This window comes from Melospiza melodia, chromosome 3, assembly GCF_035770615.1.
Source record: "Melospiza melodia melodia isolate bMelMel2 chromosome 3, bMelMel2.pri, whole genome shotgun sequence".
NCBI classification, from domain to species: domain Eukaryota; kingdom Metazoa; phylum Chordata; class Aves; order Passeriformes; family Passerellidae; genus Melospiza; species Melospiza melodia.
In genome coordinates this window covers 63,757,270-63,782,426 of record NC_086196.1, presented here as the reverse complement: position 1 = coordinate 63,782,426, position 25,157 = coordinate 63,757,270, and the positions used below count along the sequence as shown (strand labels likewise).

Below are 25,157 nucleotides of genomic sequence, written 5' to 3'. Positions count from 1 at the left end.
ATGAGGCAGTTGAGTATCTCCTAGTGCATGGCCTAAGGCAGGAAATGAAGTAAAATACATGGACTTGTTTCAGAGAAATTACTGCTTTGATGTTTTCATAATTAGCCCAGTTCTCCCTTTGCTTGTGTTCACCTGCTCAGCATTTGAGTAAAAAGGGCAGACTCATAAAAACATCCGTTTGCAGTTGCTTCACTCACCAGGCTGCACCTGCTTTCCAAGGTTGTCACCAGCATAAGAGACTGCAAATAAAAATCAACTGGAACACAAGTGGCAGCATCTCAGTACTGCCAGGCTGTAGAGTGGAGATTATTTGTTTATGCTTTTATTTGCCAGCATTGACTAAACAAAGATAAGAATGTAAATGCTGTAGCTGAACTTCCCAGACAAAATTCCAGGAGTGATAGGAGCTAGCACTTAGTGTTACAATAATAGATACCAAAGTGGAAAGACATCACTGCCCTGTTGCTCCTCTTTCATCCTAAGAGCAGAGCAATAAAAGAATCAGCTCTGTGGAGCTGTGTGTGAGGTTTGCTGCTTTATGCAGGCACATCAATCTTTCAGGGTTTGATTTGTTAGGTTTGCACTGTGTGAGCTTTGCTCTGATCCCTCAAAATCTAAACTGTGGTTAATATGAGTGGAGAACAGACCCCCAGCTCAGCTGATTTTGAATGTCAGTGTGCATGGTGCAAGGCTAATTGAGATACACAAAGTGCCATGTGCCTTTTTTAATTGCATTTAGACAAGATGTACAGTATTTGAGTCAGCTCGGCAGCATTCCAGCTGATGAAAGTGTTGCTGATACTGGACACCAGTGATGATATATTAAGTGCTCTTAATATCTTAGCACACATGTCATGAGGCACGTTAAAATCACAGAAGAATTCAGGTGAGGAAGGACCTTTGCTATGGAGGTCATCTGGTCCCACCTCCTGCTCACAGTGGGGTCAGCTTCAAATATCTGTATTTGATATAGGTAGCTCAGGGCTGTGTCCAGTGAGCCTTGAGTATTTTCAAGGATAGCAATTCCACCACCTGTCTGGGCCCAAGTTCTGGTGCTGCATACTCCTTGAGAAGAATTTTTTTCTTAATAGTTGCTCAACCAGAGTTTTCCTTTCCATAACCTTAATCTGTTGCAACTGAGCACCTCTCAGAAAAGTTTAGACCTGTCTTTCTTTCAGTCACCCATTAGATAGCGGAAGGTGGTGTTTGCTTCTCTCCTTAGCCTGGCGAGGGAAAGGCTGAATAAATGTTCCTCTCTCAAAATCTTCATAGTATCATGGCTCCCCAGCCATCTCAGTGGCCCTTCACCTATCCTTCTCCAGTTTGTCATCTTCTTTTCTTCACTGGGGAACCCAAAACTGGTGAGGGCACTCCAGATATGATCCCAATAGAAAGAAATACTTAATTTCAGTCTGCTGTGGTGCATTACGTAATTCAGCAACAGTAAGCCATTAGCCTTGGGCACTGGATGGGTGCCATGCTGGCTCATGCTCACTTGTCTGCCAGCATCCCCAAGTCCTTTTCTGCAGAGCTACTTCTCCCCAGGTGGTGTCTAGCCTGTACAATTGCATGAGGTTATTACATCCCATGTGCAAAACTTCACTGTCCAGCAAATGCTGTTCCTCCTAAAGCTGCAGGGAGACTGGGGCATGGAAATGATAAGCAAGACCTGTGTTCTTAAGGGCCAGAGACAAATCACACATAATGACCACTTACAGCAAGTAAAACCTTTACACTCAGAATAAGTAGAAAATGAAATTTGTTCAATGCTTAAATAAGATATAGAGCTGCCATCTCTGAGTTATGCTGAGTTTGTGGTATCACAACTGAATTTCTCAGTAACTCACAGTGCCCTTCCTACCAGAAACAAATAGTGATTAGGTTTGGGGTTTTTTTACAAGTTAGGCCTTTTGGGAATTTATCAGTTATTGTAAAGCTGTTGGACAAAGACACCTTTGGTAGGAGGCTCCCTGACTTTATGCTTTTGTTGTTTGTTCATAAACAGGTGAGCTGCTAGAATGGTTCTGTCATTCTCTGTGGCCTACAGCAGGGCCATAACTTATGTGGTGTCATTGTGCGTGTCTCTGTGTACATACATGTATTTGTGTACATCACAGCTACATGAAGCATAATATCAGCTGCTTTTAGCAGGCTCAGATTTGGTTATGAAACCGTAAATGGAAGGTCCTGCATCACCTCAAAAAACTTGAGTGTCTGGGGTCTGGTGCTTTGAAAAGGGGACAGGACCCCAAGGCTGTTTGGGAAGTGGGCTGTGCTCCATCATAGTGCAAAGTAAGAAAGTATGAGCCAGATTCCAAAGAAGACTTTCCTTGCAGAACTAGCCAGTTGAGGGCAGGAGGGAGGAGTCTCATTTGTTGAAAGAGTGAAGCTTTGTTTGTAAACAGTTTATGATCTTGAAGTGAGTGGAGCGGGAGCTGAGTGAGGGCAGTGATGGGTACCTGAAAGGGAGCGTGGTGAGTTGACCTTGGCCACCCCTTTAGCCCCCACACTACCAAAACCTCACCATGTAACCCAAATATTGAGAGGCACTGTGAGACTGCCATCCTTGCTTTGGCTCTCATGTGTCTGGGCTGTTACCCTGAGGATCAGGAGAAGCTGCTGTTCCATGTCTTAGCACAGCACATGCTGTTGCTGTTCAGTGGTAAACTTACTCTTGTGGTCTGTCTCTCTTTGTGTTACAAGCAACAGGTAGGTCCCTGTCCTTCTCCACAACCTGCCAAAGTCTGTCTATATCTGTGTCTTGCAGACTTTAGCACCTGCATTGAACATGCCATGAACCAGCACTAAAGAGGCAGAATACAGCTGAACCATGGAATTGTTTAGGTTGGAAAAGACCTCTGATATCCCTGTGTCCAACTGTTATCCCAGCACTGCCAAGTCCATTCCTAAACCCTGTCCCTGAGTAGCTACATCCAGACATCCTTTAAAAATATCCAGGGATGGTGACTCCAGTGCTTCCCTGGACAGACTCTCCCAATGCTTGGCAATCCTTTTGTTGAAGAATTTCTTCCTGATATCTGACCCAAACCTGCCCTGGCCCAACTTGATGCCACCTTTCCTGTCCTATCACTTGTTACTCAGGAGAAGGGACCTGGCTACATCCTTCTTTCAGGTAGTTGTTGAGAGTGATAAGGTCTTATCTGAACCTCCATTTCTCCAGCCTGAATAACCCCAGGAATCTTACTGCAGGAACTCCTAGACTGCTTCCTGTCTGCTGTGTTGTATTTCCAGGGGACATCTGGTAAGTTGAAGTCCCCCACAAGAACAACACTGTGATTGTAAGACTTAATCTTCCTGTTGCTTATAGAATATAAGCATCATCCTGATTCGTCCATAACAGACTCCCACCAGGATATCTGCCATGCTGGCCTTCCTCCTGACTCTCACCCTCAACACTCAACCCTACCATCACCATCATTCAGCTCTAGGCACTTAGACCTCTCCCTAATGTACAGGTCCCCCCACTGCCTCTCTTGCCTTGCAAAGCAAAATACAGCACTTTTTCAGAGCATTTGGCATAATATACCAACCTGGCTAAACCAAATTGGTAGTGAAGGAAAACTATGAATTGCATCTAAAATAAATTCTCAAGCTGCTCTAACATTGTGGCAGTTTTTTGTTTTGTTTTTTTTTTTTTTTTAACCTGGAGAAATATTAGCTTCATCCTTGTGTAAATACTCCCCTGGCCAGTGTTTCCCAAAGCAGCTAATGGTGAGCAGGTTTGGCACTTCTAATGGGATTGAGAAGCAGTATTTGCATCTAGCAAAATATATAGAGCTTCTGAAGATGTCACTGTACTTCATGTAATTACTTTTTATAGTAATTTTTGTGGCAGATTGGCCAGCAGAGGTGTTTTGTCTTTGAGGCTGTCACTTGCAGCTCAGCAGAGCACAGGAGTGACTAATACAGACAAATGAAGCTAGGTCACATTAAACAAATGCCACAGTGAAGCATTTCTAAAGTCCTGTATAATCCCTCACTGCATTGTGAGGCTCAAAGCTTGATGTTGTAGGAGAGCTTATAGATTTGCTAACACACAACCAGACCCCACAGCATTTAAATCTTTTCTGAACTGAGATTATTTGTGTGAGGATAGTTCAGGACAGGCTTCTGCAGTACAAGCAGATACCAATTCTCCTTGTGACTTCAGTGAGAGTAAGAGATGCCACACATATTTCATGCACATTAAGAGCAAAATTGCCTGCAGTGTTGTCAGCACTAGGTTCATGGACCATTTGGTGTCTTGTTTGCCTGAAAACTGTCTTGCCTTGAGAGCAAGAAAAGTAAATAAACGTAGAGAGAGACCAGTAAAATGCACAAGCCATGGAGAATTCTGGGCTTCAGGAGCAGAAACCCTCACCTTGCTGTTCCTGAAATACAGCAAATATGTTTACCAAGCAACCTTGGAAGCTCAAGACTGCTTTCCACTAATGATAAATGACTGTGAAATATTTGAGGTGTTAATTTCACATTTCTTCAACTTGAAATTATTTTTTAACCTCACCATAGAAACCAGTAATTAGAAAACTTTCTTAGCTCATAGGTTTTGTGTTCTCTGAAAAATTCTATATTATATATTATTTGCTGGCTGACACAGCAAGTCAGACTAACTTGAAGCATATACCATTTTAACTTATCTCTTACTTTGAATAGTGAAGGAAGAACAATCAAAGGAAGTGGTTTGCAAGTAACCCATTGTTTGAAATTAGCTTTCCCAAGCCAGAAAATATAAAATAGAAGCATCAAAAATAGCCGCATCACAAAGTAAAAATGGTGTATATGTGAGATCCTTGAGCCAAAAGACAGCCTATTTTTTATGTATTTATTTTTAGCTTGGTCAGCTGTACTAAGTGATTGTATCAATGCAGCTAGTCTCTGGAATAAGAATGCTCACATAATGTAGTGTCAGTGCAGGCAGCAATGACTAGTCATGATATATAGATGTAGCACAAATCCTTTCAAATCAAATTCGTACAACTGAAACTCTACAATCAATTAAGTCTCTATAGTCTTGCACCACTCATTTTCACTCTCACCAGCTGTCATCAAACAGGGACAGAAGAGCAGCCTTGTTGGAATTGCAGCCCTGCTATTTTTGCATACTTTGAACTAGACAGTTTGCAAACTTTTTCCATCTCAGTGGTCATAGAGCCTGTCACAGTTTGAGAAGAACCAGCACTGCTTCTCCCCATCTCCTATTAGAAGAGAGCTCCCTTTAAGAGAGACTTCCTTTGCTCAGATACCATAGATGGTGAAAGGTGAAACCTTTCAAATAAAAGGAATTAGGATGGCTTTTAGGCACCTGTGGCAGAATATCCCAATGCTTGGGGCAGGGAATAAAAGTCTATAGTGTGCTTTAACACTTACCTGGGCTTGAGATGTTTTTCTCAAGGACAGGAGTTAGAGAAACATCTGTGGGTGTGGATGCCACCCCCTTCCCCAGGTGACTAGGACTGCTGCACAGAGCTTTGACAAGCCTAAATAATCTTGCTTGAACATTGCTGTCCCTTACTGCATGCAACACAAGGATCTGATGCTTCCACAACTCTCTCAGTATGCTGGGAAAACTTTAAGAGGTAAACCAGGGACAAGATAAAACTAACTCTGCCAAACCAAAGCCACTGTGCTCCCAGTAATCCCCAAGTAGAAGAGGTAAAGAAGCCTTGAAAGTACCTGCCTCTCTGCAGTGCTGTACATCTAAAATGCTGCTGGTAGTGCTTTTACTCCACAAGCAGCCAACTTACAGCAGCACTGGGCTCACAGCAAAGCACAGGGGATGGCCAAGGTTAACAAACACAGCCAAGCACCAGTCTAATGCCTTGAAGAGGGTGAGGGAGGGCCATGGGGGGGATTCTTTATATTACTGTCCAAAAACATGAGGGGGCCTTCAACAGCATACAGATTCAGCATACAGACTGAAAAGCAAAGGAATTTCAACTGCAGTAAAGAAGGTAGGCAGTGCATAGCAGGTATAAAGTTAATTTAGAAATAAATGAGGGATTTTCTAAAAATGCAATGAAAGTCTGGAGTAGGTATAATCTGACCATGACCTGTTGTGTGCTCCTTTCTGTGTATTGTGATACACTGCATTGTGGGGCTGTTTATCATCAAGAGATCATGGTTTTATGTTCAGCATTATTTCTGTTATTCTCCATACCACAAACACCCCTAAATCAATATTCATGTACTCAACTTCATGTGTTTGGCCCAAACATTTTAGGTTAGTTCCATCAGGAGTTATTTTGCTTCACAGTGATCTTGTGAATGGTTTTGTCCAGCCATTGAAAACCAAACCCTCAAGTATACCTTGGCAAAGTGCTTTCCACTCTGAGCAAGGCAGTGCAGAAGCAGGAGTAAAGAAAAAAGCCTGTTTGCAGACTTTCCTAAGTGCAGCAGTGCCACATAGATTTCTCCTTAAGAAATTCCTGCAACTGTCCATCAGAGATAGCCCCCAGCAAAAGCTGGAAGCAGAACAGGGGCTGGGGGTGGGATTTCATTCTTGTACTGGGCCAGATCCTCAGAACAATGAAGCCAAGTGGGTAAAAGCAAAAGACATGTTAACTGAAGCGAGCTGAACTGTTCCTCCATCAGTGCCTGAGGCCCTCTCAGTTCACACTGCATTTAATTCAGTCATTTTGGGCCCCAGTCCTGCACTGATGTGAAGAGGGTGACTTTCTCCACCCTTGCCATAGTCCATCAAAACCCCTGGACTTTGACATCATGAAAACCAACCTGGTTACTCTGAATTTTTGTTTAAACCAAGCTTGAACAAAGGTGGTGTTATTTAACTTGAAGCTCCAGTTTAAAAAATAATGAAAATCCAGTGTTGCATGTGATAAACTCTGGATCTTAGTTAAGCTGTACCCTAAAAACCACAAAATGGAGGTGTTGAAAATCCTCAACCAGCCTCACTCTGTTAAAGCTACTGAAGTTGTGCCTGCATGTCCTCACTGGAGCTGTAGTTAAGGATTTAGTAGGTCTCTGTATGTTTAAAATTGTCTCCAGACTACTTGAAACTGGAGGCCCAGGATCTCTTCAGAGCCACTGGGCATTGTTTTTATTTGTTTTCATCTGTGCATGAATTTCTTTGAAAATACCCAGCAGAGCAATAAGAAGGGATTGTTTTTAATCTTTAGAGATGATAGCATGCTGTTATGCATCAAGGACACTCAAAAACAAAGCATGAGATAAACTGTACCAGGAGATTTTATTTTTTTCTACCTCCAGGCTTTTCCAAAGATAAAATGCATTCTGCATGGGGCTCCCTGATGATGAGACATCTATGGGTTCAGTCTCCCATCCCAGAAGCATTAACACCACCGTGTTCAGACAATTTACATGTGTGCATGTGTGAAAATGCAGCTGGATTCTGCCTGCGCCCAGCACCCTGGGGGAGAGTGGTCATTATCACTGCAGGGACAGCTGGAACCTGGCCTTGAGCCAAGACCTTGCTTAATGCAGGCAGAAGATTTCAGTGATACAGAGTGATTTTACATCCCCTTCTCTGGGAGAGGGTAGCTGAAGTCACAGTTCCACACCCTACAGCCACCTGAGTTCAAAACTAATGTGTGCATTTTTTGTGTGACTCTGGGCAGCACGGTGGACAAAAGAGAGCCTTCTGCCATCTGGGATTCAAATCACATTAACAACAGTTATTTCCAGAGCTGCAGATTGATGATTTCTCTTGTTTGAGCTCTCTTCAGCAGTATCCTTCCCTGCCTGAATGAACGAGGTTATAAAACACAGTAATTATAAATCTCATTGACTGCCTTGCATTCAAGGGCGTGTTCCCCCCAAGCATTGCTGTGAAGCGTGTTACCCAGGAGACTGTCCTGTACAATCCAAAACAGAATTATTCTGACCCAGTGAGCTTGTTGGAGGGGAGAACATTTGGGATGCTGACCTGCTGCCTCAGCACAGTAAATGCATTTTTCTCATTTCACAGCAGGGCAATGCCGCAATACAACAAGGCCATTACATTCAAGTATTCTTTTGAGGTATGACTTACATCTCACTGACAACTGCTGGCTCCCCAAACATGCAGAAAGGGAGCCTAGGACAGCAGTGATAAGCCAGAAGTCCTGCTGACTGTCCACAGTTTTAGCAGCTTTCTCTGAAGGTTTGGTTGTCTCAGACCTTTCTGGGCAAAACCATAAATGCCTCAGACAATATAACACCATATCAATAAAACCTTTTCTTAAAATGTTTGAGTCAGGCTGTGCTCATAAAACAGGTTAAGAGGAGTTTAGTGACAGCTGGCTGTTCTGTCTTGCACTACTGATCATGGTGTGCTTCAGTACCATCCTCTGCCTTGTGATCTGATTGTAGTCAGGATCTGTATGGGTACCTTCCTTGGACCTGAGGGGTTTAATGCCAGCATCAATCCTCATATCCTGCAGTCAGGAAACTGCACAAAGCCCTGTCAGATACCCACTCTTGTAAACGGCTGTAAAACCTCTGATGCTCTGGAGGGGGAAAAAAATAACAATAAAGCACTTCCTAGAACAGTAGCAAACACAAAACAGGCTGTTGCCATCCATTTTCTCAATTACTGTCTGCACAAAAGGAGCACAGTGCTGTGTGGTAGCCTCAGCAGTTGCATCCTCTGTGCTCAAGTAGAAGCGGGAGATGAGGTGCAGAGCAGTCACTCCCAGCAGGTGTGCAAACCAATTGAATTTAATTAGAAACATCCTGCTGAAAATGTAAATGTTTTACAAGTACATCATCCCCATCAGGGGCTGCTGCTGCTGGAGTCTGTGTTTTGTTGAGCCTTTGACACAGCAGCAACTGAAGATGCCCCTTTCCTCATTTTCTGTCTCCTGTGCTCCCCAGACACCACGGGTCTTTTCCACGTTGCTGCCTCCCTGGGTACCTCAAAAATGCAGGCTGGTTCATTTAATATACCCATGGCTATTCCTCCTGGGACAAAGGCAAACCAAGCTCATTAAAATGAAATGGCTTTGCTAGACTAGGGAATGGATACTGTGCTGGAGGTTTTATTGCTCTGTAAATGTTCTCTTCAGTCTGTACTGGTAAAAAAGATTTCATGGTGTTTGTAATTTTGTTTTTCTTGCTTAGGACTCTGGGCAGTGCTAAAATGTATCTTATCTTATGGTTCCGTGTGATTGCAGCTTGTGTTTAGGCAGTCGGGTTTTTTTTACTGATTTGCTGAAAATCATGAGAGATTGGTATTACCCACTTCACTGATGTTCAAGCAGTTCTCTGGCAGCTCAGAAGAAAATTTGTTCCAAATACAGTATCCATCATTAGACTAGTGCCAAACCATGTAACCACCAAACCAGCCAGTCTGTAGTGGCTGCTTGGGTGCCATCTAACAGGCAGCTTGGGTGCCATCTAACAAGAGATACTGCAAAGAAGTTCTTGGTGGGTTCAAACCTGGTTCAGTCATTAAAGACATCCCCTTACCTATTGTTCCTGGAGAGGTTTCAGATATTTTTTCCCTTCTCTTCAATGAAGGGATGGGCTGATGAGCCCATGCCTGCAAGGGAGGCGTGCAGATGCTTTAGGAAATGACGTGCATGGATTCTATAGTTGGCAGGCTGTCTGGAGTCAATCCTTTCATACAAAGAGAATTAGCTATTCCTCCCCTCACATGGCTTTTAGACAGCATTGTGCTGCTTTAACATTGCTCAGAGCTCATGTAGAGCCCTGTAGCTGCCAAACTGACAGCTCCTACAGTGCTTCTGTGGGAGCAAGGACTCCTCTGAATGAAGTGCAACTGAATAGTTCTGCTGTGAACCAATTCTCTACAAATCCCACGTGCTTGTATTTATGTGAGATACCAGCACCTCTTCTCGCTACACCTACATTGCTTCTAAAACTAAAATGCAAATATTAGAATATAAAGCTAGATAACTTAACCACATGCCAACAAAAACCGATTGCTTTATTTTGGCTAAGTATTTTGATCTCAAGTATCTGTCTATAAAAAAGCGTTGTGTCACTTTGGAGTTTTAAACAGTTGCAGAAATGCAGCCAGATTCAGACGAAATATGCTTGGTGCTTGGATGAGTAACATTTTTTTCATGCTTGACTTCCAAAAAGATGACTGCTATAGAAGTGTCTGGTGTGCTTATTACATGACAATTAGCAGTTGTTTCTCTGCTGACAGATGTCCACATCAAAAAGCACTGATTGTCTCTTTTGTTTGCAATTTTAGAGATACCATAATCAAGTAGCTTATTTCTTCTCCAGGAGATGTTGTCCTTTGTACCACAAGCATAGCCTCATTGCCTAGGCTCATGCCAGGGAAAATCAGATTGTGAAATATAACAGCAGATGATTTATGTGGAAGTTTATTCTGCCCTTTCTCCCTGTGCAGAATTAAAATTGCAGTTATTTCTCTGGGTAGATATCTTACCCAAGATAGATGAGCAAGCTGTATTTCTGCATTTTTGTACTAAGGAACTGTTAGAACAGTGGAGCAACATAGAGTATGCACACATCATACTGTGGTATTGCTCATCTGGGACTAAGAAGCAAGAGAAGGGAAGGGAAGAATTTTAAAGAGGGTAAGAACAACTTCACATGAGCAGATTCCAGTGAACAAAGTTCACAAATTCTCTCTGTGCAGCTGTAGCATGGAACGTGTCTCAAAAGAAAGCTTCTTAGAATGTCACAGACAAAATAGTATTATTCAGATAATTCAGGGGGAAAATAGCTGTTTCACATTAGTGCTGAAAGGAATGCAGTGCAAGCTATGACCTAAATTAATATTTCTGCCTGTTATCTAGAGGCCTCTCCTCTAGCCTTTCCCTTCTGCAGCCCACTGAAGTTAAAAGGAGACCTTGCATGAGGGTTTTTGCCTGGGGTAGGATTGTAGAATGATGTGCTGTGCCTGGCACTGTGATTTTGAAACATTTGCTAACAGGCAAAGGTCTTTGGGAGCAGACATGAGACTGGCAGGTGGGATTTAATAGCAGAGATTTTGTGCAGCTGCCAAAAAATCACAACCCAGATGCTGGAGCTGAACACATGCTGCCTGATAGGAATGATGTTCTGGGTAAAAGAGGAAGCCAGCAAGTGTCTGTCAGACACTGATTCTGCGTCCAGCCCTGCCTTGCCTTGTCCTTTTCACAGCACTGTCTGTGCATCAGTAACTGGCTGGCCTGGAGATGTTCTGCATTTTTTCATTATGCTGCACGCAGAAAGTACCTCACCAGAGGCAAATTCCCTGTTTACCATCTGCTTCTCTCTCTCTCTGTCTCTGTTTCTTCTCTGCATGAGATATCTTCTCTGAGCTCCTTATTCCCCTCACACATTCATTCTGAAAGGTACATTTTTATTGTTCCTCCTCAGGGACCATCGTCTTCCCAAGACATTGATCTTCCTTACCTTTTCCTTTGTCCCTGCTCTGCTGGAGATCAGTTCCCTCTCTGAAAGCACCAGCAAAGAGACAGCAAGCATGCATGCATTGAAACAAAGAAAAGCACAGCCCCAGAGCAGTCATCTTTTACCCTTTCAGAGCCACCCTGATCAGCAGGTAGCAGGACTAGCACTGTATCCAGGCTCTAGGAGCCTCCACAGACTGACTGGTGAGTGACATGCTCCCACATTCTAGAATGAAGGATCTGGGCAAAGCCAGCAGCCTGCAAACCAGGCCAAGCTTTTCACCCTTTCTGCCCAAAGGAGGAATTTCCTAAAAATACATGTCCTGACATACCACTGAGCCACATGGCACAGTGAGTGCAATCCTATTTTCAGCCTGCTCTGCGGGGTGACATAGCTGGTTACACCTCCTTCCAAAAATGGCACATCAGCAGCACAGCACTGGCTGGTGGACCATCAGCACAGTCTCCTGTGGGATGGTGCTCTCCACTGGAATTCCCCAGCAGGTGACTGCAGCTCATTGTATGTAAGGCTGTGGTGGCAGGAAGCATCCCCAGTCATGCAGAGGGAAGTCAGGACAGCTGCCCTCTGCCTGACAGTGCGCCAGGAGTACACTGCAAAATCACACAGGTGGGTTATGGGCTGGGCTGCAGGGAGCCACCAAAACTAAATCTAATCTGATCCAAAGAGGAGCTCACCTGATGGATATGATGCCTGTCTAGCACATACCTTTTTCATCTCCACCAAGAAGGACAACAGTAGAGCAACATTTGGCTTTTGGAGGTGATTGGTAGTCTCCCTCCAAGCCATGGCTGGTTAGCAAATTCTGTTTTCCCAGCTCTGAAGCTTATTGCAGAATCCCAGGAATGTTCCTGTGCTTCAGATATCCCAAAATAACTGCTCTAAGCTCTCCTTGGGGAAAAGCAATCCTTAGAGCAGCCTCTTAACTCAAATTTTTTGTGTTGAAGCCACTGAGCTTGAGGGAGAGAACTTGGCTTTGCCTCTAGTCACTGGTTCCCAGAGGAGAAATGAGCATTTTGCATGTTCACGTTAAGAAGTTTGTGTGTCAGGTCCCTCACTGTCCAAGGAATTGCAAACACTTTGTTCTCCTCATTTCTGCTTGCTGCAGAAATCGCCCTCCCCCACTGCCATCCTCGCAGCAAACCCATTTGTTCGCTGGCGGCTCCTGCAGCCCAGCCATCGGAGCGGATCCCTGGCAGTGCAGCAGGATCAGGGCTCCCGAGCACCTCTCAGGAGTGACTGCGTTGTTTGGCTGCTTTGCTGCCCCTTCTCTTCCTCTGCACTTCCCAGGCTTCCTTCCTCCGTGCAGGGAGACAGCAAAGCCGTCACAAAGAGGTGATAAGTGATGCCCTGACACCGCAGCCATCGCTGAGACACTGAGTGGCCATTTCCTCTCGGGGGAACTGCGCAGTTCCCACCAGGAAAGGCAGCCCTGCTGGGGCATTTGGGGTCGCTGCAAGGAGCACATCTGATCCAGTGCACAGCGCACAGATTTCAGTCCATTAGCGGGAGGGCTGGCGCTCTGCTTCTCAGAGGTGGATTATCCCCGTTTCCAGGGAATCTGGAGCTCCTGTTTATCTGTGCCAATCACTTGCTTTTCTGTTATGGTAAGTTATTCTCCATGTCCCTGAGGTGCTCATTATCACTTTCAGGCTCTGTTTATATAACTTTAGAAACAACAGTAAAATCCTGCAAGACAGAACTCCCCAGCTCTTCTCTGATCTCTTCTCCAAAGTGTATGTAACACCTTCTGAGAGAAGAACCTAATACATTTCTTAAAACCATTGAGATCCTGGGGTGGTTCAGTCGTCTCTGGAGAATAAAACTTGCATGCAGGTCTAAAGACATTATCCTTGGCCTGATCGGCAGCAGATGCTTCTCAGCTGAGCTCCAACCTGATCTTCCAGGTGATTTCTAGCTTTAGGTATGGTTTCCTATAGACAGGCCACTGCAGTTTTAGTAAGCAGTATTGTCCTCCTATTGTACTTTGCTCCAAGATCAAATGAAAGCCTAGAAATTGTAGTAGTCAGGTTGGTCTGCAGCTGAACTCATAAATGGTATTTCAGAGAGTGCTCAGGGAACTGTCATAAGGGAAAAGCGATGGAATGACTATCCCCTTTATACTTGAGCCTTCAAAAACTATTTTTCATAAACAAGGAAACTGGTTATAATTAGTTTAATTCTGTGCTATTTAGGCTGCTTATTATCACAGGACAGGACCGAGTCATAGACTGTGGTGATGCAGTAAATAAAATAGTGTGCAGCACAATAGCAGAGTGTGCTGCCTCCTGGTACACAAGACACAGCTGCACAAACAGGGGTGTGGGAATTAGCAAGACTTCCAGGTTTTCAGCAAGCTGTCCTGATACACACCAAGCTGGCCACAGTCAAGAGAAGGAAGCAGAGATCCCTTCTTGCCAAACAAATGGGAAACATGAAAACATCACAGCTCTCGGTGTTGCTGGAGCTTCCATTCACGCTAATGTTATGTGTGTTATGTGCAGTACTTATCGAGTCTTTACTTTCTCAAGGAGTGTCTTCATTAATTCTCCTTTGAGCATGTAACAGAAAACGCAAACTGTAATTCAGCAAAATCTCTTTGTACACGGAGGTTTGTGATTTAGGAGAGATTCTGTGTTGAGAGACGATCAGGACACACACTCCTTGTGGGATCAGAGACACCGGAGCAGAGTCTGGAGGCACTGGCTGGACCACAGCAGTGTGTTCCTGCCCAGCTCACTGTGTTTCCCAGCAGCTCAGCTAAGCTTAGTGCTCAGCTGTGACACTGAACACAGGGCTCTGGCTGTAGCTGTGTGCAGGATATCATTAATCACATGCTTTCCCAGAGACTGCCAGTAGTGGAAAACTAAGCAAATTAAGATATTTTAAATACCTCGGCTCTCCTTTCAGAGACATTGGCGTGCTGTGTGCTTCTGTCAGCGTGTCTTGGCTGCACTGTGCCCCTCCCCAGTGCCATACCAAATGCAACACTTGCTCTGGCCATAAGTTCTGTGGCACTGAGGCTGAGACCCTCAGCAGAGCTGAAGCTGTTGCCTGTGAGAAGCTGTTTGTGACTCAGACATTCAGAGAAGATGCACTCTGCATGCAGAGGGGAAGATAACGTGCATGGGAGGTTTGTGCATCAGCCCCTCCTTTGTTGCAAGGCAGTGCATTAAAAACTGGGGAAAGATCCAGCACTGGCACTGGAGGGATACCTAAGAAAGCAGAAATTCCCTGTTCCTCAGCCACAGCACACTGTGGACACTCAGATTAATTTGGTGTCCAAAGCTTAAGCCTAGACATTCCCCAGCTATCTGCAGCAACATCTTGTTAGGTGCAACAAAACATAGGCACCTGCTTACTATCAAAATAAAGGCAGAGTTTTTACCCCCCTGGAGCAATGGGGGTGCTTAACAGCTGCCCTACCCTCTTGAAAACATTTGCTAGAAGTTACCATGTGCTCCGTGGGCACAGGAGAGGCAAGTTCTCAAGCTTCCTTAGCCTGAGAGCACTTAAACCCAGGACTTCTGCTTCCCAAAGCTTGTCCCTTGACTCTGTCCCTGCTGTTGGAATTGTTCCTGAGTAATGACAAATTATTCAATGTGAAATGTATTAGCAGCCGATGGAGCACAGCTACTGCTTTCTAATTGAGTGCTTTAGCCAGCAGGTTACCTGCCACTCTTCAACACCCTGCATGTGTGTTACATGCCTTTTCTCTCTTTGCTGATGGTTATTAGTTTCAATTCTGCACAGATTTTGAAATACTCAGATATATTTGGCTGAATCTCACTCATTTCAATGAGACTTTCTGGCAGGGAAGCTGGTACAGTGCAGAACTGGGACCTTATTATATGATCTAAATTATATGATGTAAATTGTTATTTATGATTAGTTTGGGACCTTCTTTGGTGCATATTTTTACAGACGACACCATGAGCCTGAGTCGTAGTTGAATCTCCTGTGTTCTCTATTGCAACATTATGTGACAACTGCTAAGATCAGGGCTGGGAAGAATCTTTCCTTCCCTAGGAAAAGAGACTGTGAAACAAATACTCAATTTAGTTACTCTCAGATACGTGGTTGAGGCATCCTGTTAGGTTTTCTCGCTTTCTGCTTCATCTCCATGTAGGTCTCAGCAAAGGAAGAACTGTCTAGAGAATATTCAGCATGCAGCAGATGATTCTGCTTTGCATGAAGCTTAAGTGACGACAATCCAACAAGGCAGAAAAACTCTTCATTCTCCCTAGGCTTGTATGAGCCTCCCTGTGAAGAGATCAGAGCCTCCTGGTTTGAAATGCTGCCTTAGGGTTTGCTTTTTATGTCAATAAATGTTTTATCACATTTAAGCTTCAAACACAGTAGAAACATCCCTGCTAACATTTGATGAACTCAGTGGAGACAGCAGGCCTGGGCAGAGGGCAATGTGCAGCGTGGCACAGTGCTTCCCTTCTGCAGGGCAGGGGGTGCCTTGGCCTCACAGGGGGCCTGGGCAAGATGCTGCCTTTGCAATTACTCACTGCCTAGGAAAACACGCTGGCAAGCTAAGGGAGGGGATGTTCCTCTCTTCAGGACTTCACCACTTTTGGTCTTCTCTTCCTTCTGCTTTTTCTTCTCTCCCTGCAAGCTCACTGTGATTGATAAAGCATATCTATGTGCCCAGGTCTCTGGTGGGCTTTAGTTGTCACTGTTTTCACACTCAGGTGGTCTGTCTCTCCTGATACCTCCTTGCAGTCTCATTTCTTCCCTTCTCTCACACTCCTGTGTAGCACACAAAGAGGCTGCAGTGAAGTTTAAACAGCCAAGGCTAGGCTGCATTTTGGTGCCTGCAGTACTGGAGCTGAAGTCTCCAGGCTGAGCCTACTGAGTTAAAACCCACAGGCTGTGTACAAGTGCCACAAATCATGATGCAGTCTCAGGTTTTTTGCTTTTCCCAGTGCTTGCCGGTTCCCCCCATCAGTGCTGTTCCTTCGTTTCTCCTCTCAACATTCTGTGGTTTGCAGTGGCCCTGCCTGCCTTCCCTCTCCTCCCTTCTCCTTCCCCTCCTCTGCTTTATCAAATGCAGCACTTCAGCGTCACTGACTGACAGGGGATGCAGCAGCTTGGGCAGAGGAGATGGAGGGGGGGGAGGAAGAGGAGGAAAAGCTGCTCTCAACAAAGGAGGCGGCAGAAACACTGAAAGACAAGCTTTCTCCCAGAAGTGAATCCCAGTCATCCTTTGTTAGGGCAACAAATGATGATATGGTCTCTAACTCAGTTCAGTGAGAGGACCCTGATTGCTCCCTGTACTCCTACAGTCTTTCAGAAACAGAGCTCAAATGTATAGCTCAGGTTCACCATAACCTGGACTGAATCAGCAAAATGGGTGATCAGCTACCCCCACGCTGCCAGGCACTGCATGACTAAGTGACAGCGCCACAAAAACTCACTTCATTGCTCACAACTAAAAAAAAATTCTAGCTTTTCAGAGATGTAAAGGTCATGAATGTAGGGGGGAAAGAATCACAGAGCAATTGGCTACTTATATGTTTTTCTTTATTCTAGGAGACCTAGGATTTCCGGGGTTAATCTTTGCCATTTTCTAAGAGGACACTGATATTTCATGGTTAATGCAACAGATTTTGCTTACAACTTGCTCTGATTGCTAAATAATTGCAGAAGCGTGTGCTGCCCTGTAGCAGTGCGGATTTTCTGTTACATGAGACTGTTATCACCAAATGCCAAATGCATCTTGAAAGGCTTTTTGTAGGGTTCTGCTGAATAAGCACACTTCTGAATGATCACTTTCCTGCAGCATGCCCTGCTTTTGCCAGCTGCTGACTACTCTCCTACTAACCACAAGGGACATGTCCACATTACAGACTAGAGTAAACAGTAAGGATACTGCATTTACCTTGAAATTAATTAAATAATGCACTTAAGGAAGCCCAGCAGCAAAGTCTGATTAATTCTGGAAACTTCTTGGGGTATTCAGACAATAATAGGCAGAAATGCTGTGCTAAATAGAGACAAGCATCAGAAACAACCTCACTTTGGAATTAGAGTCTTAGGCAAAGAGACAGTGAGAATTTGCATTTAATGTGATTATTAAAATCCATTTGTAAAGGGTAGAGTCTAGTCCACCTATACAAATTCTCCAAAAATGAGATGACCTTGCAAACACAACAAAAAGCAACCTTCCAGGAATGAAATGACGTGTTTTTCTGGACATCTCTTTCCAATACAAGCCCTAAAGGAAAGAACAAGCTAATTTGTGCCACCTATTTGGAAGGAGACAACTCCCTGCAGCTCATCAGGTGTTTGAACTAAATATTTGCAAAGGAAGTTTTGATTTTCTTTACTAAAAATAAATTCCAGCTTGCACATGAGGCTTATTTTGCAGTCTTCCACAATGTCTTTCCTGCACTATTTTCTGGGAATTTTAAGAGCTAACATTTGAACAGGTTTTGTCAAACTCTAAGGAAATAAAGGCACAGGTAGAAATTTCATGACCTTCTAAAACTGAGATTTGAAGTGTGGCTTATGTTCACTTTCTTTATTAGTGAAAATTGAAAATATGTCACTTTTTTTCTCATCTAACTTAAATTGAAATATGGTTCTCCTATTCTAAAACAAAAATAGCCTCACTCAAGTATCAGTTACTAAGTATCACATCACTGAAGGCAAGGCAGTCCAGTCCAGTGTCACCATAGAAGTGGTTTAGGTTTTGTTTGTTTTGCATGCAGACGAGGTCAAAAATACTTTTGAAAAAGCTTCCCATGGACACCCTCTGTTCCCTGAAATTAAAAACCATCAATTCAGGAGTCCAGCTGTCAGCATAAGGCACACTAAATCAGCAGACCAGATTCGTTGTCCCCTCCCAGCCCTCGTCCCCTGCTAGACTGTCCCTGTGTGGCTGTGCCGAGCCCTTCACCTCAGCTGAGCTTCTGCCAGAGCTCTCAGCCCTTTTACAGTCTGCCTTCAGCCCTGCCCTCAGCACTCTGCCTCTGGTTACAAGAGCCAAGGTACATCTTCAGACCTTTAGAAGAAATCAAATTCATTTGTGGAGGTTACCCTCAGACCTTCTCCAGTGAGTGAGTGAGTGAACTCACACCCCAGCACTGTGCAGCTGTGTTGGTGCAAGCAGGACATTAAATGCCTCTGTGTGGCTGACAAGGGGGCTGGGCTGCCCACAGGAGCTTGAAGGAAAAATTATTCCCACTCACCTTTGGAGTTGGTTTGGATTTTTTTACTATTTATAATATGCTTGAGTTTTAAAAATAAGCCTGTCCTCATTGCTCCTTAGAGTCTGACTCAGTACCAACACCACTGACAGAGAGGGCCATACTTAGAGGTACTTGTCGTCTCTGGGAGGAAAATCACTGGGCAAAACCAGAAGTGCCAGTGCTAGCCAGGAGGTGGCAGAGGAGTCAGGCTACCTTGTACACCAGTTTCTGCATTGTTTTGGCAAAAAGACAAATAGAAACTGAGGAAAGACAACAAAACCCGGTCCCACCCTCCATCTTCAGGAATAAGAGGATGAAACCCTTAATCACATTCCTGCTTGTATTTATACTAATTGCTCCTCTTCCTGAGATCTGACTTTATGAAATTATGCATGCACACCAAGCAGATGAGTTTCCATAGAAACTCGGGAGCTGAACTTTCATTAGAAAAATCTTTTTTAAAAAAATCTTCCAGATAAAAATGCAAATTGCCTGTCAGTGGGTGGCTTTCTGAATTTAGATATAATTTTTTTCTTTTGCACTGTAGGCAGATTCCAGCTGGACCTACATAGCAACAACATGCAGGCATTGTTTATAGCAAGCCAGACTCCATGGGGAAATGAGAAATTCAGTAGCAAGGAGAAGCTCTCAAGTGCAAATACCTCAGAGAAACAAAAACTCAAGTGCTCAGTGCTGCATCTTCCTGAGGCTTTGAGGTTTGTTCAGCCTCCAGCTCTCAAAATGCTTGCGGTTTGCAAGGAGCAGTGTGGGGAGGAGGGGAGAGAGGAAATGCAAAACCAGAAACTCTCCTGCACACAGAATTAATGATGTTCAACCTGTCCTTTAAACATCAGCAGCGTATTTGTGCCGCTTCAGTTAAGCCTCGCTAAAAGGCTGACACCATCTGTCACTGCTCACTCTGGACACAGGACGGGCTCTGTGCTGGGCTGGGGAGCCTTGGCAGACCTGGCTTGGCCAAACCCCAAACTTGGGCTGAGTCCTGGAGCCCAGGGTCATGTGCCCACACTGCCTGGAAGTCCAGGCATGCGTGCAGGAACAGGGCATGGGGCTGTTCCTCATCAGAAGGGGGAAGCAGGATGGTGGCATGCCTGGGAAGGGCCACGGGCCTGGGCAGCATTTGGCACCAGCAGTTGTGCATGCAAGCAAGGAGGAGGTGAAAATCTCAAACTCCTTCAGCAAATGTTTCATCCAAAATCATTGCAGTGTTTCAACTGTGCAGTATATTGCAGCATCAACAGGAGGCCTTCCCCTGGCTTTGGGGAGCCTGGAACAGCTCTCTCTGTGGGTTCACAGATGTTTTCTCAGCCAAACTGGCAAGCTTGAAAGCACTGGATACCAAAGAGGAAATGTTTACCTGAGCTGTGCTTGCTGGTGGGCACCCACTCCCCGTGGGCACAGCAGAGCACAGTGCTGCTCCTGGGCCTCCAGCACAGCACAGCAAACCCTGGGGAGCACAGCAGGGAAGCCACACCAGGCTGTGGTTCTTGACCAGCAAGGCTGCTGGGGCATGCAAGGGAGCTGAGCTGCACGAGCAGTTTACGACGAGGCGGATTTCAGCGCAGCATTGTTGAGAGGCGCGAGATGTCAGCCGGGCAGGGAATTCCCCTCCTCGTTGGAGAGGGATGACAGGCAGCAGCTGCTCGGGCTCCTGGCCCCTGTGCCTCCAGGGCCAGCAGCCCTCTGAGAGATGGAGAGGCTGGATGGTGCTCAGTGTCAGGGTGAGGACAGCGCTGGCTCCCCCGCCACCAGAGAGCACAGTCGGCTCTGCTCGGTCAGCACAACAGGAAGGGATTTTAGGAAGAGTGGGTTTGTGGTCGAAGACAAACTTGAGCTGAGATAGCTCCTGTCTATTCTTGGCTCAGCAGCAGATTTGCTACGGCCACACTTCTTGTCCTTTCTATGCCTCATTATCCCTCTCAAGCGGGTGACTCAAATTATAATTGCACAAATTCCTTGCAGTCTGCCATTATGTGTCTGCAGCCATCTCCAGGCAGCCACCTCCAGGGGAACCAGCCTCTCCCACCAGGAACCTCTGTGCCACCTATGCCTGCACTCAAGGGGATCCTAAGATAACACCCTGTTGCCTTGTAGTTTTCCTGCATAGAGAGGAACCTAAAGAAAAAACAACCCCACTGCATCTCTAAATGATCACATTTGATACCGAGTTGATTATTCAGGTCAAGGTTATGGGCAAAAAGGAGTCAGTGAAGTTTTTCATAGCACTGCCAATATTTGATTAAATGGCTGTTTCCTAATATTTCTCTCAGGCAAATGAATGTATTTCTGTAGGGATTAGTACTATCACTGGCCTTAAGGATGCTGCTGCACCCTGTGTTTAATGGTACTTTTGTAAAAGCAAATGAAACAAAACAGAGCAAAAACCTTCACTATTTCTAAAAGCATCACCATTCTTTCGTCAGTAATTTACTTGGGTTCTAGTTGTAAGAGATTTCAGGTTTCTTACATCTTTTCATATGCACTAAAGACAATTAGACAGATTAAAGATTAAGCTAATGCTTTTCCTTATATATAGGCATCCACCTACTATGTTGTCCCAGGAAAAGCATGAAGTCAGGCAGTCATCTCACTTGCCAGCATTTCCAGGGGTGAATGTGGGCAGAGGCCATGCAGAGCTTGGCAGGTGACATGGCAGTGCTGGCTGCTTCTTCCAGAGGCCACACCTGGATGAAGCTGCTGGAAAGTTCATCCTGGTGTGTGCACCTTCAGGAGGAAGCAGAGAAATGCCAGGATATGTTGTGGCCTGTGACAAAGCCCATGTGACCATCTGGGCTCAGTGGTTGACTGCTGTGTAATTAACAGGGAGCCTGGCTCATTAGGTGCCTTGTGGGTTCAGACACATCCATGAGAGCCCTATAGGAAAACATGTTCTTCCTAACACTTCTTTCATCCTCCCCCTCCCGTTCCTTCCAGATGGTTACACCCACTTGTGTCTTTTCTTACCCTAAGGACAGCTTTTTAAACAAGGTTCCTCCATCCTTCTCCTCCCCCACGCTGCTTTAGGATCTATTGAAGTGCAGGAGGACAGAACTGTTACATCCCATGCTGTTACATCCAGCCTGCCCATGCAAGGCTGGGAGGAGACCACATCCCTCTGCCCCCTGTTTGCTGGGAAGGAAGATCTCAATGTAATCAGGATGCAGGAGATGAGAGACTTTACCTCAGGCTCAGCTGGGTGTTGCAGATGTGCAGGAATGAATTCTGATGCTGGCTGTAGTCAAACCTGTGTATATTTTCTGGGCAAGGAGAGAGGGATGCTTAAAGGGCCTGTAGCTTTTCTTCTGTATAGCACCAATAAATGCTCTCCCAGTAACACACAGCAGCAGCACTTTCAGAGCTGAATCTGAATCTGCTTTTAAAAACAATTATTTTCACAGTTGCTTTTTAAAGAGCGCATCACTATCAAAAACCACAGAACTTAACAACTGATCACTTTTATTCCTCAGAAACAGGTGGAGATGCCCCCTCCCTAGGAGTCCTGTGCCTGCTCTCATGTGGCAGCTTGGTGGGAGCTTGGGGTGCTCCATTTCTTCCTCTCCTGAGCGCTGTTGTTAACTGCCCACCACTTGTTTGTTGGCAGGGCCTGGTGCTGAGCAGACTTGGGCGGAGGGAGCTGGCCCAGAAGGTCCTCAGAGACGCCATCCGGATCCAGACCACCAGCCACACTGCCTGGAACAGCCTTGGAGAGGTCTTGCAGGCTCAGGGCAAAAACGAAGCAGCCATTGAATGTTTCCTCACTGCCCTGGACCTTGAATCCAGCAGTCCTGTCATTCCATTCACCGTCATACCCAGGGAGCTCTGAAGCTGCTCCCCGCAGCTCTAAGCACTTGCATTGCCTGGACAGACACCAAAACCAAGCAGATAAACAAAGAGGCCCAACAAAAAGTGCCATTGTAGCCTGGAACTGGGCTAAGTAATTCCAGGACGGGGCTCAGGTCTACAGGCTTAGCTTAGACAAGCCAAACTGAAGAAGAAATTGCAACAGGCAGGAACAGAGAATGCCTTTTTCTTCACATGTGCCTGGCTAACCTCCTGTTCAAGTTAATAGCAAGGCTTAGTTCAAAGTGCTGGTTCAAGGCGACTGTAGAAAAAGTCATGCTAGGGTACAGCTGTTCAAAGCACTTGCACCTTTCAGTGTTGGTTGAAAATAAAACCCCCAAGCCCTGAATTAAAGCCCAGAAATGCTCTAAATAGGAGTAAATTCACCAACTTGAGCAAGTTGTGTTTAAGTATGTGGCTGTCTCCCCACAGATCTGACAGGACAAGAATGACACTCGCACCAAACAGACATACAATATATGCTGTTTACAAAATTATTTCATCTATTTTGATAATGCTTTTTCCTGCCTTGCTTTTATATACTGTATATGCTCACTATATTTAGTGTAGCACTCGCCTAGATAAATTTAAAATTAAATTTTAGTTTTAAATTAAAAATACTTTTTTTAAAAATAAAGCTGCTATTGCAGTATAACTCACAAAAGCAGTAAGACCAAAGACCAAATCAGTTCACACTTGAACTAGTATTAAAAACACATAAATATCTCCACTTACATATTTATTGAAAGGCCTTACATGAAGTAACTAATTATAAGCTCTGAGCTTCATTCTTACTAATCACCTATTGCATCAGTTTAGCAAGGAATATAGTGTTTACCAGTATATAGTAACTGAACTCTGTGCTCTACCACATTACCAATCCTGGCACAAAACATTTTCATATCCTTCTTCTGATGATGCAAAAGAAGGCAGCAGTCTTTTAAGGGGAAGTGTGCTGAAGGTAGTATGTGTGTATATGAACTGCTTCTTCCTTAAAACTAAATCCTTGGATTGTCCATAGAAGTTTCACAGTAGAGGTACGGAGTGGAGCCTTCAGTGGCATCATTTTGCATCTCCTGTCAGGTGTAATAGTGAGGAGCTTCTGATGCACACAGCCTCCCCATGGCTGGGACAGCCAGGGAGGGGACACAGCTGGCACAGCGCCTGCTGAGCTGCTGCTCAGCTCTGTGTGACCTCCCCAGGGCCTGGCAGGCAGGTGGAGCTGGACTGTGCTGTCACACAAGAGCCAACCCTGACCAGACCAGTCCCAAGATAAAGAAGATGCAACAATTTGCTGCACTTTTCTACAAAAAATAAAAAAAGGTTGGGGCTTTGTGCCCATTTTTGTCCAAAGACTTGTGACTATTTACTAAGTAAAGTTTGCACTAAAGCACACTTTGTACAATAATTCTGCCCAGTATTGTGATCCACAGCTAGTTCACTCTGGAAATAATAATATCCTCAGGCAATAAATAAGATGGCATGTTTCTTACAGAGCCTGAGGCTCTGGCAGCAGACTTGAAGTCATTGTTGTTTACAGTTATTTGGAAATCTGCAGGCTAATGGAGAGCTGGGCCCTTGTGCTGCTCCCAGCCCACACCATCAGAGAGCTCCTGCCCCCAGCCTTCCCTCAGGATGCCTGCACCAGGGGAAGCACACTGCTCTCAGGTTCCTTGCAGCAGCCTGGTGCACTCCAGGCCAATATTTTTATTTTTTCCCCTTAAATGATGCAGATGCAATAGCCCAGCTTATTTATCTGTTCACTGAGGGATTCCAGATCTGATGTAGGCTGATTTCACTGCAGGTGAAAGCAGCCCAGCCATGAAAGGTGCTCAGCCCATGAGTCCTCTGGCTTTGCAGTGCCACACAGGTACCCAAAAGGACTTTTTTAGGCCAGGGGCAGGTTTCCTAGGAGACAGTGTTCCCCAGCCACATTCCTTTTTGCAATAGCACCAGCAGCAGAGGAAGGAGTAGGTGTTAAAGTAGCAGAATTAAAGGAGTTTCAAGAAGACAAAAAGATGCAGCAAGACACGTTTTGCTGCAAAGGGTGCTCTGAAGTCAGCTCACTCTGTACTGCAGGGGGAAAGAGGGAAGGGGAGGGGAAAGATGCTGCTGTTGACATAATATGTAGATTGTTACCCAGGTGTTTTAAGCCCAGTTTCACAGTCAGATGCAATCTGACAATAGACTTAAACAGAGATATATATAAATAGATGTTCTGTTCGGGTGTTTGTCCTGCCCCGCAGTTGCCGGGGTGGGAGCGAGCCCTCTGCGTGAGGCACAGAGCCGGAGTCGCCGCTCCCTTGTGCCATGAGTGTTTGCGCAGCACTGCCATAGCAACTTCTGTGCACTGGGCAGCCACTGGAGAACAAGCTGTGCAACCACCTCTGCCACCCAGGAGCTGCTTGAAGAGGTCTGTAACGAGGCTGGGCTGTGACCTGGCAGGAGGGTGCCTGTTTCCCAGCAGCAGCTGAAAAGCAAACACTCACAGATCCATTTGCTCCTGCGCACATAGCTTGTGAGCAGCCAGCAGCCCATCACGTTTGTTGTGATCAGGCAAACTTCATCCTGATGATAATCACACTTGCCACAGCACTCATCTTCCTGGAAGAGGGGCAAGCATTAATGAATACAGTGAGTGCATCAGCAAGTCAGGTGTTGCCAGGGTGGTCCCATCTTGTGTGCATTAATGAGCGTTGCTGGCAT

The 25,157-nt window shown here is 45.2% G+C and overlaps 1 protein-coding gene across 2 annotated transcripts in view; it reads left to right on the top strand.

Moving 5' to 3' along the window:
• The window catches only part of TTC7A (tetratricopeptide repeat domain 7A), a 168,262-nt gene extending 144,288 nt beyond the window's left edge, over positions 1-23,974 (top strand). For both annotated transcript variants that reach the window (XM_063152044.1, XM_063152045.1), the window contains one exon: positions 22,213-23,974. In XM_063152044.1, the coding sequence (XP_063008114.1) occupies positions 22,213-22,434 (222 nt within the window). In that variant the 3' untranslated portion in view covers positions 22,435-23,974. The remainder of the gene's footprint in view (positions 1-22,212) is intronic.
• The last annotated feature ends 1,183 nt before the right edge of the window (positions 23,975-25,157 follow it).